General features: G+C 41.9%; 1 protein-coding gene across 2 annotated transcripts in view; it reads right to left on the bottom strand.

Moving 5' to 3' along the window:
* spns2 (spinster homolog 2 (Drosophila)) overlaps window positions 1-13,992 on the bottom strand; it is a 92,572-nt gene that overhangs the window by 59,245 nt on the left and 19,335 nt on the right. For both annotated transcript variants that reach the window (XM_038302080.1, XM_038302077.1), the window contains exon 2: window positions 3,830-3,895. In XM_038302080.1, the coding sequence (XP_038158008.1) occupies window positions 3,830-3,895 (66 nt within the window). The remainder of the gene's footprint in view (window positions 1-3,829; window positions 3,896-13,992) is intronic.

The following is a 13,992-nucleotide window of genomic DNA, read 5'->3' as shown; positions in this document are numbered from 1 at the left end:
TAGAATAATGTCAAAATTCGATGTAAGCCCTAAATTACGCGCTTCAGTCGACCTCTAGTCGGTAGATATTTTAGAAAAAGGGAACATCCAGAACAGCAGAGCAGGAATATCAGCTTCTTTCTGTTGATTTTCCATTTATTTCTGCCATGTACTCCTTGACTTTGTGTTTCTTAGATCAACACTCTTCGTTCTCTTGATTCATCTAGTAATTTCTCCTGTGTGCAGCTCGTACCACGGAAACATCTCTGGACGTGTGTGAAAAACTCAGGCTATTAGTCTCACACAGTGACTGTGGCCTCATTTCCCACAGGTCTGTGGCTGCTGTGTCAGACTGACACCCTGTCAAGATCGTGTCAGTCTGTGTTCGTCTCTCTCTCTCTGTTGATATCGTGTTTCAGAGAAGTTAGGGAGGCACACAGAGGAGCCAGCAGCCTGTGAGCTGTTCAGGCCCCTGATTAGGCTGCCTCTCTACTGTATATATCCAGCTGCACTGACCCCAATAACTCTGCCTTCCATGCTAAACCAGGGAGCCATAATTATCATGCCAGCTTCCATTATGAGAGATAATTTGACTCATTAACTTCTAGTTTGCCTCGAAGCGCTTGGAAACAATAGCCGTACTACGCTAACAGGAGGATGCATGCTGCTCTCTCAGATTTCTGTGTAAATTTAACAAAAGGATCCCCCCCCCCCCCTCCTTAGAAGGTAATACCATCCAGGTGACCCCCCCCCCCCCCCCGCTCCTTCTCCTTTCTTCCATTAACCTTCAATGCCCTCTGCACCCTTAGGGCCGTCCTCTCCACACATGTGCGAGACACAGTTATTTTAGATAGCCTGACCCTGAGGCATCACACACAAAATCATCATTCCGTATTTTACCAGCAGAGTCTGTCCTGGTGCTCTGAAGGGCCCGATCGGCTGGTCGGGGGGGCCACAACCCTCCAGGCTGCAGCATGCCTTTGCTCTGACTTGACGGACAGCTACCAAAACATCCTCCCTTAGCAACGAGAGCTGAGACGTGGCTCCCTCAGGCAGTAAAGACCATGTGCACGTACACGCACCTCCTCTGTCAAAGGTGAGCACATACCTTCTCATTTAGCATTGTGTCAGAGTGTCAGATGCTTTAGGAGCATCTTTGTTAGCAAACTGCATGCAGAGGCTGACCTGACCACAGGGTATTTTCCAGCTGTTGTTCCTGAGTGTGCAAACACGGATTTACACAACGCCTGGTGAACACTAATTAAAAACAAAAGCATTAAGCTCGCCGTTGATGGTTGCATTGTGGAGGGATTTCATGTCATATATCAACAGAATGAGCCGGATGTTTGTGAATTAAAATGAAAAAGCTGCATCTTTTTATGTTAATATTATTACTTAACTTGACAGACATAAATAAAGACAGTATAAATAAAGACACAGTTAAATTATTGGGTGATTATGTATTTATTAGGAGTTCGCCAACCTATTGCATTGTTTGTTTTTTTGGGAACCACAGGGAAACATGGTGGTGGTAGCATCATGCTAAGGTGGAAATAATGAATAATATAATATAATAAAAAAGGAATAAATAAATGTAAGCTAAAAAAAGATGTTTAGATTGAAGCAGAGAGCTGCGGTGGGATAGTTGATGTCAGACCCTCTTCATATGCAATTATTTCTAAATCACATGGAAGGCCTGTGGTGAGATTTTACCATTTCCCTTCCAAAATATGATAAATGAAAGGCTTAGAAGTCAGTTTCTTTGGATAAGATTGGTGAAGGAACATAAACTTTGCAGCAGATCCAAGAAACTGCAGCGTTGCTCATTTAAGATCGCATTTCCTTCAAACAAACATGTTTCCAGTGACCTCACAATAAGGGAATTTTTTTATTCCACTCCGAAAATAAAGGAAAGCTAAAATAAAATAGCAAAAATCGATTTCTTGCTGAAGCACTTAACGGGATTCTGACTCATCTGTTTGCTTAGTCTGTGACGTTGTGGTCAGTTTGACCTGGCAGCAGAGAATGAGTAACAGCCTCGGAGCAGACAAAACACCCACCGCCTTTGAAACACCTACACTTTGAGCCAGCGTTCCCAGGTGGACCTGAGCTGCCAAGGTGGAGGAAAGTGAGGAAAGGCAGAACCAGCCAGGTGCTCACAGAGGTGGGGATTGTTCCCTCTACAGAAGGAGGCTGGGGGTAGGAGACACCGGATGTGCAAACTGGAAACATACATGTGAGCTGAGGCTTTCTGTCTTCCAATTCCTGCGTTACATCACCCTCCAAACCTTTTCTTCACACCTAGGTCTGTGGTCCGCACCCTCCGCTCTCAGAGCTCAAGGCCCACGACCAGCAGAATTCCTCGTTCCGGTGCGAGAAACGGGTCACCTGGCTATCAGGGGCCAAGTGGAGTTCAGAGAGCCAGGCAGACACAACCTCTAGGCCATGAGCAACACTTTAAAGTATGCTTACGGGGATTTTATTAACTGCAGAGAGATAATCAACTGTCTCTGCAAGTCAATAAACTAACTGCTAATATTGTTTTGTACTCAGCAAACATAACAAGCCAAAAAAAGGATTAATAGTAAAAAAAATCCTGACCCTTTGTTAAGACCTGAGGGCAACTATGTAAAAAAAATCACCTGAAGTGTCAAAGGTATTGCAGGATATAAAGAATCAGGCAAAATCAGATAAGTGTAGGTGTGAATGGGAGAAGTGGCTCATTCAGTCCAAACGCTCTTTACTTTTCCTGCTGGATATTTTTGTATTCAACCAAAGTTAGCCTAGGAAAACCAAGTGTAGTGGAGGAAAACACTGGACTGTGTTCTCTGCCGTCTCCAACCTAAATCTGCCTGCTTGTCCTCAATGCCGCTTTGTGTGCCAGTTTGTCGGCGCTTGAGCGAGTCTGAGTACACAGCAGAGACAAGACGAGGTCCTGTCGTGCAATAAGTGGGCTTTGGACGGTATCTCTTTAAAAGGTGGATTTATTTTTGGGGGTACTGAACGGCGCAGGAAACCCTGCCCCAAACCAGAGTCGTCAGACTCCTTGGAAGCGCGCATACAGGAGCTGTGTTTTCCTTTCTGCTGCCCGGCCGCACTGACGCTGCAGAGAGGAAATGCTTCTCCCACAAGTCTGCCGCTTCAGTCAGCATGGGATCCAGTGGTGTGGAGTAAAACACAAGCAGCTTCATTTTCATCCTGCTACATACTTCCAAAGGTCAGCTGAGGCTGACCTGTGTGTTAAATCTTCTCTACTTTTAGGCTTTCAAGTGTTTTTATTTATTCTACCAAGTTTATTTGTTTTGCATTAAAAGAATATTAAAACTGTTGTTTTTCATCAAAATTTTGAGCTTTTTAACATCTCTAAAGTATTTGTCATTATCATTGAGCTCAATGAGGGAAATCTAGCACTAATGTCAGCTTTAATACACAGTACTTCAGAAGTCCCACTCTATTTTGAAAAGTGAAAGCAAAAAAGTGAAAATTTTGAAAATACTTGAAATGCATTTAAAAAAAAACAAATGTGTTATGGATTCTATATACCTAATCCTGATTAATGTGGTTAACCCTGACAAACCTCCTTTTTCCTATACTTATCAAACCTCTACGGGAGTAAAAGGAAGTTTATGAAACTGGTGTAAATATTTTTAACTGTATTTTGGATCAAGTCTTAAACATCTTTAAAAGCATTTATAAAGCAATTTGGTTTTTAGCTGCTAAGATCAAAAGCAGCTGCTCATAGTTTTAAAATGACTATTTTACAGTAATTACAGTCATTACAGAGTGGATGCATTCAGACCTGAGCTTACATTTTTTTCCAGGAATAATTAGGAGATTAAATGAAAATTACCTGTTTGCAGCAAGCCGGCTCCGCTGTCAGTAACCCCATAGTGCTGCTGGATGTCGAGCAGAACACCTGCAAACAGAGATGAGTAGAAAACATGAATGTGGTTTGAAGGCATAATATGACACCTAATAACAACCTCTGAAGCCCATGAGACAAACAGGGAGATCCTTTCTGGCTTTATGAATCCTTTTGTGGTTTCTGACAGCTAAAGACAGCCCAGAGAGGCTGTCATTCAGGTATACTAATCCATGAAGAGAAGTGGGATTTGTTTTTTGTCCTGTTGGCTGCCATATAGGACTAGGCCTAAAGATGACCTACTTTGGAAATCCACAATGTACTGTGCTTAAGAACATTTATCTGGGTGAAGTAATAACCAAGAAAAAAAAATAACCCAAAAACAAGACAACCCTGTCATTTTGTGAGGGGCCCCTGGATCTGAAAATATCTGAGGTTTTCAGCAAGCAGCTCAGGTTTGTAACACAAAGGTCATTCAGTTCTATTCCCTATAGAAGAAATCCTTTCATATTTAGCTTTATCTTAAACTATTAAAGTAGTGATTGGCTCTTGCTTTTAAAACAAAATCAAACAGAAATCTGTCTCTTTACTTAATAAAACAAATGAGATAATAAAGAAGAATCAACAGTTAAGTCCATCTCTATGCAAAGCAGAGGTTCTTCTAGGCCATTATGCACTCTGTCTTTTCTGCTATTAATTAAGCTAGACCAATTTTAATAGATTCAAGAGTTGGGCAATTATATTATGCCCAAAAGCTGAATTATCACCTATGTCCGGTGGAGAGGGATGTATTACATTTGTAAAAATATTGCAGATCTAACTCATGTTTAAATGTGTATAATGTCATGTATAGCTGGATAAATGGATAGACAGATAGATTCAGCCTGCTATGCTTGTTTTAGCATAGCCTTTTCAGGACAAATGCTGGTGACACTAAAAGTTGTCAAATTTACTCTGACTTTTACTGAACAGAAATGCTGTTTTTACACATATTTATCTCCTTATTTGCACAGATATAAGTGAAAATTTTAACCCTGCGCCCTACAGACTTTATCATGGCCTTACTCTGAGCATTACAGGCAGGTGAACATATGCGCTAAAACCTCGTCAGTGGACAGAGAGCCAGCTTTGAAAGCAGAAGTGAGGTGAGCAAGGTTAAAATGGATTCCCCAACGGTTGGTCTGTCAAGCCGAACTGACTGATGATCAGTGTGTTTTTTCCCCCCTACCCAATAAAATACAGCATTGCTGCACCAGTGTGTAGCCACCTTATTGAGGCTGAAGGTTGCAGGCTGCAGAGCAACTTCTCTGGGTCAGTCTGATTGTTCACATACTAAGAGGAGATATAAACATTGCATCCAACAGGGAGAAAAGATCAAAAGAAAAAGAAATACAATACAGGTAGAGCATAGTATACCCCACCCCATGCTCATAGAAAACCTAGTGAGAACCCTGTAAAGTAACATAATCTTCATTAGTACAGACAGAGTGTTTGCATAGTGTTGCATGAATTTCATTAATAATTATAGGCCAGTGCACTCATTTGTCGACACAATAAAAAAAACAACATGTCACGCAATGAAATCCCAGAAAAATGCATGCAGTGTTAAAGCTCTAAATACTTTAAACTGTGAAATTTGAGGGTTTTTAACCACAATTTTTGTCATGTAATCTCCTGAAACGAACCGTAACTCAAGTAAAACTGTTCAGCGAAGCATTAAAGCAGCATCGCTTATTCAGAAATATTTTAGTTTTACTTAGTAAAACCGGAATAGACGTTCAGACCGTTACTGTAACTCAGGACCAACTGAACTGTTTCGCACCTTGTGTTTAGTTAATCTCAGAGCAGCATATCGATGAAAAAGCCAAATATCAGTGGTCATGGTTTGTTTAATTAAAGGCATGAGGAAGAAATCTCATAACGTTTTTAACAAGCCATAAATATTAGAAGATTGGAGATGAAGATGAGATCAGAACTCAGAGAATCCTTATGGCTCCAATTTCATTGCAAACACAAAGCAGCAAGTCAAGCAAATGTTGATTCTCTTGAGCGCACCTGCTTGAAAGTTTTATGTTCTATAAGGAAAGAAGGGAGAGGAAATTATCTATGCTAAAAATTCCGGCAGTCCAAACAAAGAGTGATGTGCTTGGCGATGCAGCTGGCAGACTGGGTTTGGGATTGCAACAGAGCTCATGAAAATGGAGCAGAAACATGAACATCTGCCCGTTTCCTTCACCAAGCAAAGTCTGCACAACCCCATCCCCCTGAATATCTAAAGCTTAGTTATCTCAGGGACAAAGACTGAGAAAGGGTTCTCATTTTTCACCGGTAATGATCCACCAACTATGACTGGCATTGCATCTCAGCAAAAGGTGGTGCAAAGCAGGTGCAGGTCCACATACCAGTCAGCTGAGTCAAACACCAAAGCTCACATTCCTACAGGGCAGGAAACACTTTTCAAGTTTACCGTAATCATTTTTTCTTTCGTTTCTTTCATGATAACTACTGTGCATACATGCAAGTCATCATTCAGTTTCAGTGAAACACATCATTCATGATCAATGCGGAGAATCTGATGATGACTTCATTGTTTGAGGTGTGTCGACGTGGCGTGATTTAACCCAGCTGGAATTAAAGATATTCAGAAAGCTGGAAACAAAACATGTGAAACTAATTCTCAAGAATTCTGTGGTAAGAGCTTCAAATCAACACTTGATTACAACAGCTAACTTCAGTGCATCAATGAGTTAAACACTCAGACACAAGGAAGAAACATTCTTTATATATCTGCAGGGGATAAGAGAAGATCTAGCAGGACAGGTTCTAATTACATGTTAAAAAAACGCCAAATTTCCTAATTGTTCATTTCACTCACCTGCCTAACTCTGCCCAGTTTTCTAATTATCACTCATCTCATCAGCCTGTGTCTGTTGCTTTGTATTTGGTTCAGCCCGAGCGATCGGGGCCAGATCATTGTTTGCTGTCTGTTTGTTTGATATCTGTTTTCTGTCTGTTTGTTTATGCCCGTTAGTTGGTCTGTTTATTTTATTCTATGGTTCATGTCCTGGTTCTCAGCGGCCAGTGAAGTGAGAGGGTTTTAGTGTTTGTCTTGTCCTCTGATTGTGTCCTGATCATTCTCCGCCGAGCCCTCAGGGTTTTGGCTCGGAACGTGGAGAGGGTCAGTTTCATTCCTGTAAGCCTGGCTCATAGGAGGAGACCAGTTTAAAGTCCTGCTGAAATCCTGGTTCAACGTCTCGTCTCTGCTTCCCTCGACCACTGAGCCTTCCCGTCTGCATCTGAGCCTGCCTGTCTGCTTCTGTACGTGTCTGTGTGGGCACGTTTCTGCACCTGGCTGACTCTGGACTCTGAACCTGCCTAAAAACTCTGTGCATTCCTGGAAGTCTGGATTCCTGTTTGGGTGGAAGCCTCATATAGAGCGGAGGTTTTCTGGATTCCTGAACTGTTCTGTTTTCCCCTGAGCTGGATCAGCTTCCTGCTACTTCTCCGAGGCTGCAGCATCAGGGACACTCTGGGCTACACACACTGCGCCTGGTTGTCATCCTATCGGCTGGATAGCATCCCTTTGTAGGCAGATGGACGGAATTGTGTTACCAGAGAGTGTCGGTGATTGGACAGTGCTCCGTCCCCCTCCTGCAGCCACCGCAAGCCGCGGATCCACACCGGCAGGCTTCCGTTCTGTCTGTTTTTAATTAAATAAAAGTTTTGAACTTTTCTACTGGCTGTCTAACCTTGAATACTGGGCCATCTGTCCCATTTCATGACAAGATGTGTGCCTCAAAATTTTACATTGTGTTGTACAATTGTGTTTCTCAAGTTAGCTATAATCTGCTACCTGGGGATGTCCCATCTGAACGTATGTAGTGCCTTCAGATTCTTAAATTGACACAATAAGGTTACTGTTTGCCATTACAACAGCCTTATATGGCGGGGTTGACCGTCATTACGGTTAAAGAACAGCGGCTGAATTAAATTATGCATTTTTGAGTGTTTTGTAAAGATTGCAATGCAGCTATTAAACAGATTTGTGTGCCACAATCTAAATAATCTAAGCTACGGCTAACTATTAATGGCTAACATTGGCGTTTAATTCGAATCACCTTTTTCAGAGTAAACTACAGGGAAATATGGACTGAGTTTTATCACTTCTAGTAAAAAAAAAGTTAACATATTGATATAGATTTTTTGAAAGTAAATAAGATTCTTGCTTGAGTTTTATGACACCATGTAGGCCTTGTTCACATCGACAAAGATACTTGGCAAAAAAAAAGATTTCCATCCATACAAAGTCCACTTTGTGTTCATGGGATTCCAAAGCTTAGATGTAAAGATTGTTTTTGTGTTTCTTTGTTTTTACTTTCTGTTGCAGAAAGCTCACAGCTGTCTGTCTCATTAGGAACAACTAAACACATGTTTTCATCCACCAGAGCCACACCTTAAAGCTTAGGTAAAAGATAGACAGTATTTTACTAAGAAATTTCTCCCTGGCTTTTAAAACAATGTAAATGTTGAGAAAATAGGACAAATAGGACAAATCATCATCCCTGCTTAACTAATAGAGGAAATACTTTTCTTTTTATTTATACAAAAACAGTAAAAAAAAAACAATCCAGTGGACTTTGTATCCAAGTTTAAAGATTTTTTGCTTCCCATCCAGGAAGCTTTTTAAATTCAAAATGTTAGAAATAACTTTTAAGTGGCTTTATAGAGTGGACCTTGTTTTGGCTTAGAAAACATGCAAATGGCACCGAACAAATGGGTCCACCTCTTTGGAATGAGGGTCGTTTGTTTGTTTTTTTGCCTGTAATACCCAATACCTGTCTACGTCTCTGAGAGGGGGTGGTTAAAGGGAATTGTTTGCCTGGCTACACAGGCGGGGTCCACCCCCCCTGATTAAGGTTGTTTTTTCTTTCTTTACAGAGATGGCTTCCTTCACGCCCCTCTCAAACCATCTATCTTCTTTGTCCAAAATGTGAACATTCTGGTTGTAATTTTTTCCATAAGGTGTCGATGTACCTTTTTATTTATATTTGCAGGGAGCCCAGAGACAGTTATCACACCCTTAAATAGGAAACACATGAGGCTGCCATCCCTACATGCCCTCTGCCCATACAGGAGTGATAACAGGGACTCTGTCCACCCTATCGAACAGCAGCAAGTGTCAAACTGCAGCTCTACAGTAATTAGACCTGAATGATTTCCCACCTCCCCATCCACACTCACAGTAGCACATACATCTGCTGCCAGGAGGATTCCTACACCAGATGGTGGAGCGTCCCTCCTGGATGCCGTGTGGGTTCGCCTGAGCCACACCCCAGCTACTCTAACAGCACAATTAACTGACAAGTACTAAAAAAAAAAATATCAGTAAGCAGCCAATGAGTAAAAAAAAAAAAGCTACAGCAACTCGACGGAAACATAAAGAAAGAAGAAAGACATTAATCTGTTGAGCAATTACAGCAGGAAGGTAGCATGCTGCGTTCCGGCAGGTTAAAGCCGTCTTGTGTCAAATGAGTTTCAAGTGCAATGAGCTGTGCAATGAACCAAGTTAATCTGTCGGGGATTATGGAGTAGCAGCAGAGTGTGTAGCAGCCGAGCGCGACCAGCATCTCAATTCTTTCTGCAGACTTTTCATTGCTTTGCATTCAAACCGCTCTTCTAATATCACCCTCACCGTGATCGGTTTCTGTCCAAAAATAACCCCCCCCCCCAGTGCCTTTCAGTGAATCTTTATCTTTATTCAATGCTTCAACCTTTGTTGAAGCCCTGCAGCGCTGCCGTAGTTGCCATGACAATGGTGTATGTGAGCTGAAAGAGATAAAGGTCAAGGGAAAGGAAGGTTGTTTTTTTGAAATATTCAAACTGAGTTTGTTAAAACTTGATCTGAACAAAATAGAGATTGTCTGGATGTGCAGGATTTGACTATGCAAAATCACAGAGAGAGCAAAGGCGTGAAAGGCTGATGTGATTTCCAAATGGCTTCATGGATACATTTACAGCCTCTTGTAAAAATATTCATTCCTCAATTGCCCTTTTTCCATGGTCGTTCATTTCCAACCGTAATCTTCAACAGTTTGTTAAGATTATATTTAATTGACTGTATAAGAGACCGGGCTGGACAGTAGGTAGCACTGCTGTCTTCCAGCAAGAAGTTCTGGGTTCGATTTCCGGCATGGGGTCTTTCTGAGAAGTTTGCATCTTCTCCCTGAGCATTCTCCCTGAGCATGCATGGGTTCTCTCCGGGTACTCTAGCTTCCTCCCACAGTCCAAAAACATGACACTTAGGTCAATTGGCTTCTCTAAATTCTCCTTAGGTGTGTGTGTGAATGATTGTTTGTCTCTGTGTTGCCCTGCGATTGACTGGCGACCTGTCCAGGGTGGACCCCGCCTCTTGCCTGTAGACAGCTGGAGATAGGCACCAGCACCCCTCGCAACCCCGCTTGGGATAAGAATGACAGAAAATTGAAGTTATATGAGACAAGAACAAAGAAACACGTCATTGCAACCTTTTTTGATTCGGTTGGAACATTAAAATCAGAACAGCCATAATATGCATTTTTAGAGCTTTATGACTCTAAAAACTCGACACTCCCCATTGTTCTTTGTAAAACAGAACATCCTTGAATGTCTATATTAAAATTTTAACGTTAATTAGATGTAGCTCTGGACATTAATTAGGCCGTTTCTACGTATGATTACGCCTGATCATCTTGTATGTTTCTGCTCCAGATCACGTGAATCAAATGATTGTATCCCCTCCTCAGCAGCAATGAAGGGCTAGAGAGGCGTGTTTATCACCCTTTTATTTAAGTCAGGTTTGTGGAGGCAGGATAGTGGGTCTGGGGACCAAGATTGAAGGCTCCTGGCCTAAATAAGGACATTCTAGCTCCAACAGTTCCTTCTTGCAGCTTCGAAGCAGCTTCTAAAGGAGGCAAACCCCAAAGCATTTAGCTGCCACTGCTATGTCAGACCAAAGGAATGATCTGATTAGAGTAATGTGTGTTTTTTTGTTTACGGATAGCATTCAGTATTTTTGACCTTTTATCCATCCAGGGCACCTTCTTCAACATGTTTACTATACCCACATATGTGTCTTGTGAAAACTTTTAAGGCGCTTCTTTCTAAATGGATAAAGATCCAGACCATTGAAGTTTAGAAAAACTTGAATCTAGTAACGTTAGCAACGCATTTCCAGGTTGATCGCGGTTGCCTTTAAGGAGTTAAACATGGGTTAAGTAAAGTTATCGTTAAATAGCGTAGCTTAACACTCATGAGATCAATGAAGTCTATGTTATTTTATCTTAACGTTAGCCTCAAAGTTTATATCAAAATGAGACTTGAATTAACTCATTTAAAGATCAGACATTTACATTTCGAATGAGGTTGCAGCTACTGTTTTTCCTTTTCTGTCCTGCATTGTGTTTTTAAAGACGTAATTTGATGACAGTGATGGTGGTTGGCTGTGAATTCAGAGTTAAACTCTAGAAGAGAACAGCTGTTATCCTTGAGATGCTATGCTAAAAAGCTAGAAAGAATATAGTACTGTCTAAAGAGGCGGGATTTCCTGAGAACGAGCTGATGACAGGCATTCTACTTTATCAAGTTTGTTTCACCCTCAAAGGGACAAACGTTTAAATGAGCTCACAGAAACAGCTCAACAAGCGAGTGGGAAAGAATTTAGAGGAGCATAAAAACCAAGGAGAGCAGAGAAGGAGCATGGACTCAAATGCGTGACATATGGAGGGGCATCATGGTATTAAATCTGCAAAACCAAAACTTTCAAAATGCACATAGAGTAGTATACTGCTAGCACGAGTATAACCAGTGCACGTTTTGACAGAAGTCTGACGTCATATAGATACATTCTGGGCTAACTGTTTGCTCTGGATTTTATTTAAAGGGGCAAAAGAAAGGGGGATGCATGATAAATAAAGGTCAGACTTTTTTAGATTTAAGGTTGTCAGATGCAATAAATAATAATCTACTGTCTCCTGCAAAACTATACATTAGCTCCTGTTGGTTCATGGGGTAGGAATGGTTTTGGCAAATTACTGTAACTGAGAAACATCAACAGGTTTCTCTCATAGTTTGATGCCACAGAAAGAGACATCCCAGGAATGTGGATCTTCCTGACAGAGACACCTGCTACTTCCACCTTCATTCGAGGTAACAGTAGCAGGCCACTCCTTCTGTGCCTGACATACCTTCAACTCCACCGGTTAGACTACAAATAAAAAGAAATAAAAATAAAAAAAAACTTTGAAAAGCATTTCTGCCATTGACCTATCCTGTGATGTCAGCTTTATGTCTCCTTTAACACTTAAAGGCCTCTTTCATGAGATGATGGTGACGTTGAACGCAGCATTCATCTGTCACACGTCGCACTTAAAAAACAGAGAAGGTCAGCTCACACTTATTCCGCCCGCTCATAAAGTCTGCCTTTATGAGCAGCAGAGCAGGAGAAGAAATGACTCAAATTGGTGAGCGTCAACCGTGCCACAAATGGCACATTCACAGCGATGAATGCTCACTGATCACTCTGAGATATGAATAGCACTTTCTGTAGGCTGCAACCAAACTGTTGACTTACTGTAGGAAAGAAATAAATCCAAATGAAGGCATGAGACAAACACAGCCGACCCAGACACACACAGACTCAGCAGAGGGCAGATTTCATTTCCAATCCCCAACAGAGACCTGTGGATCTGCAGCTCTACCGCTTCTATTTCTGTTTCAGAGAATCTAGGCTAAGAGGAAGAGGAGAATCCAGTTTAACGCCTGAGAGAGATGGTGAGACCCTGAGATGCAAAGAATAGTGTCTACGTAAGGGCTGGGTTTGTTTTTCTGTTTCCATTGTTGGGTACGTATGTCTGATTGTTCCCCTTTCCTCTGGTTTCATAAGCCAATGGATGGAAGTCATTGGTTCTGGCCAGAGAGTGACGAGCAGCGGTGAACCGCTACTTGCTGATGCGGGCCAAATCTTTTTCCCTATGAGGGGGTGTCGCCCCCGTCAGTATAAATAGTCAGGGAGGGAAGTCAGAAAGAGGACATAATCAGTGAGGAGAAAGTGCTCCCTTTCTGATTGAAAGTCTGACTGAATTTTTTCTTTTTTTTTTCTTTTTTTGAGCGTGTGAGAAGCAGCAGGAGAAGCAGACTAAAGCCGAGGAGAAAGCCGACCACAAATATGCCCGACTGCGGCCGGCGGGCTCCTGACCGACTGCTCTCCTCCCTTTGCCATGTGGCTACGGTGGGCGGGGGGAGCAGTTTTTCCATTCCACTTCCTTCGCCTGCCGCACAGAAAGGAAACGTGCTACAGATATCTGGGAAACGGTGTGCACAGCAACAGTATGGGAGGGTGTCAGAGTTCATGTTGGAGGTGGATTCCCCTCTGGAAGCAGCCAGAGGAGGTCTGGGTCTGAGGAAGGGCTGGGAGGAAGGAAAACACACGTTATTTAGATGAATGGTGCCCAATGATGGTGTTGATCACAAGTTGCTGAGCAACCATATCATGCTCAGATTCAAGTTATGAATGCATTACAAGGAGAGCAGTGGAGTTAAAGAGTAGGATTGCCAATATGTTCTCCTCCCCTTCCTCTTGCTGCAAACTGCAGGTCAACTGGCTTAAAGGAGGCTCCCACCCCTCCCCTTACAGGAATATCTCCAGATGCTTCATGCATATTTAGTCTGTCTTCCTAAGTCTAAGTAATCAGCAGCCTTTCAAAAATGGAAATAGACGGTTCTTTTCTGTTTTAATAAAAGCAACAAGGTTAAGTCAACTACTATGGAGTCTTCCTCTACAGTGCAGATTTTTATATCTAAGGGAAACATATTTCAGGACATTGCAACTTTTTTCTTTTTTATGCTTTTTTGTACCATATACACTCTTTTTATATTGTCTGACATATTTTCATCTTTAATGGCATCTTGCTTTAGCTCTTTGCACTCTATATAAGCTACTGGGACTTCCCTAAAGGAGTAATCCAAAGGGACTAAAAAAAAGGTTGAGTCTAAGTCTACAGATCTTTATTTTATTACTGAGTTACAGTTCAGTTTTAAATCCAGGTCTAATATTTTAATGTGGGGACCGACACGGTTAGCGGGCTTGTTCTCTGAATGAGGAAGCGTTGCTGCAC

Source organism: Cyprinodon tularosa, unplaced genomic scaffold (assembly GCF_016077235.1).
Source record: "Cyprinodon tularosa strain WSP-4 unplaced genomic scaffold, ASM1607723v1 ctg481, whole genome shotgun sequence".
NCBI classification, from domain to species: domain Eukaryota; kingdom Metazoa; phylum Chordata; class Actinopteri; order Cyprinodontiformes; family Cyprinodontidae; genus Cyprinodon; species Cyprinodon tularosa.
This window is presented reverse-complemented; position numbering and strand designations above follow the sequence as displayed.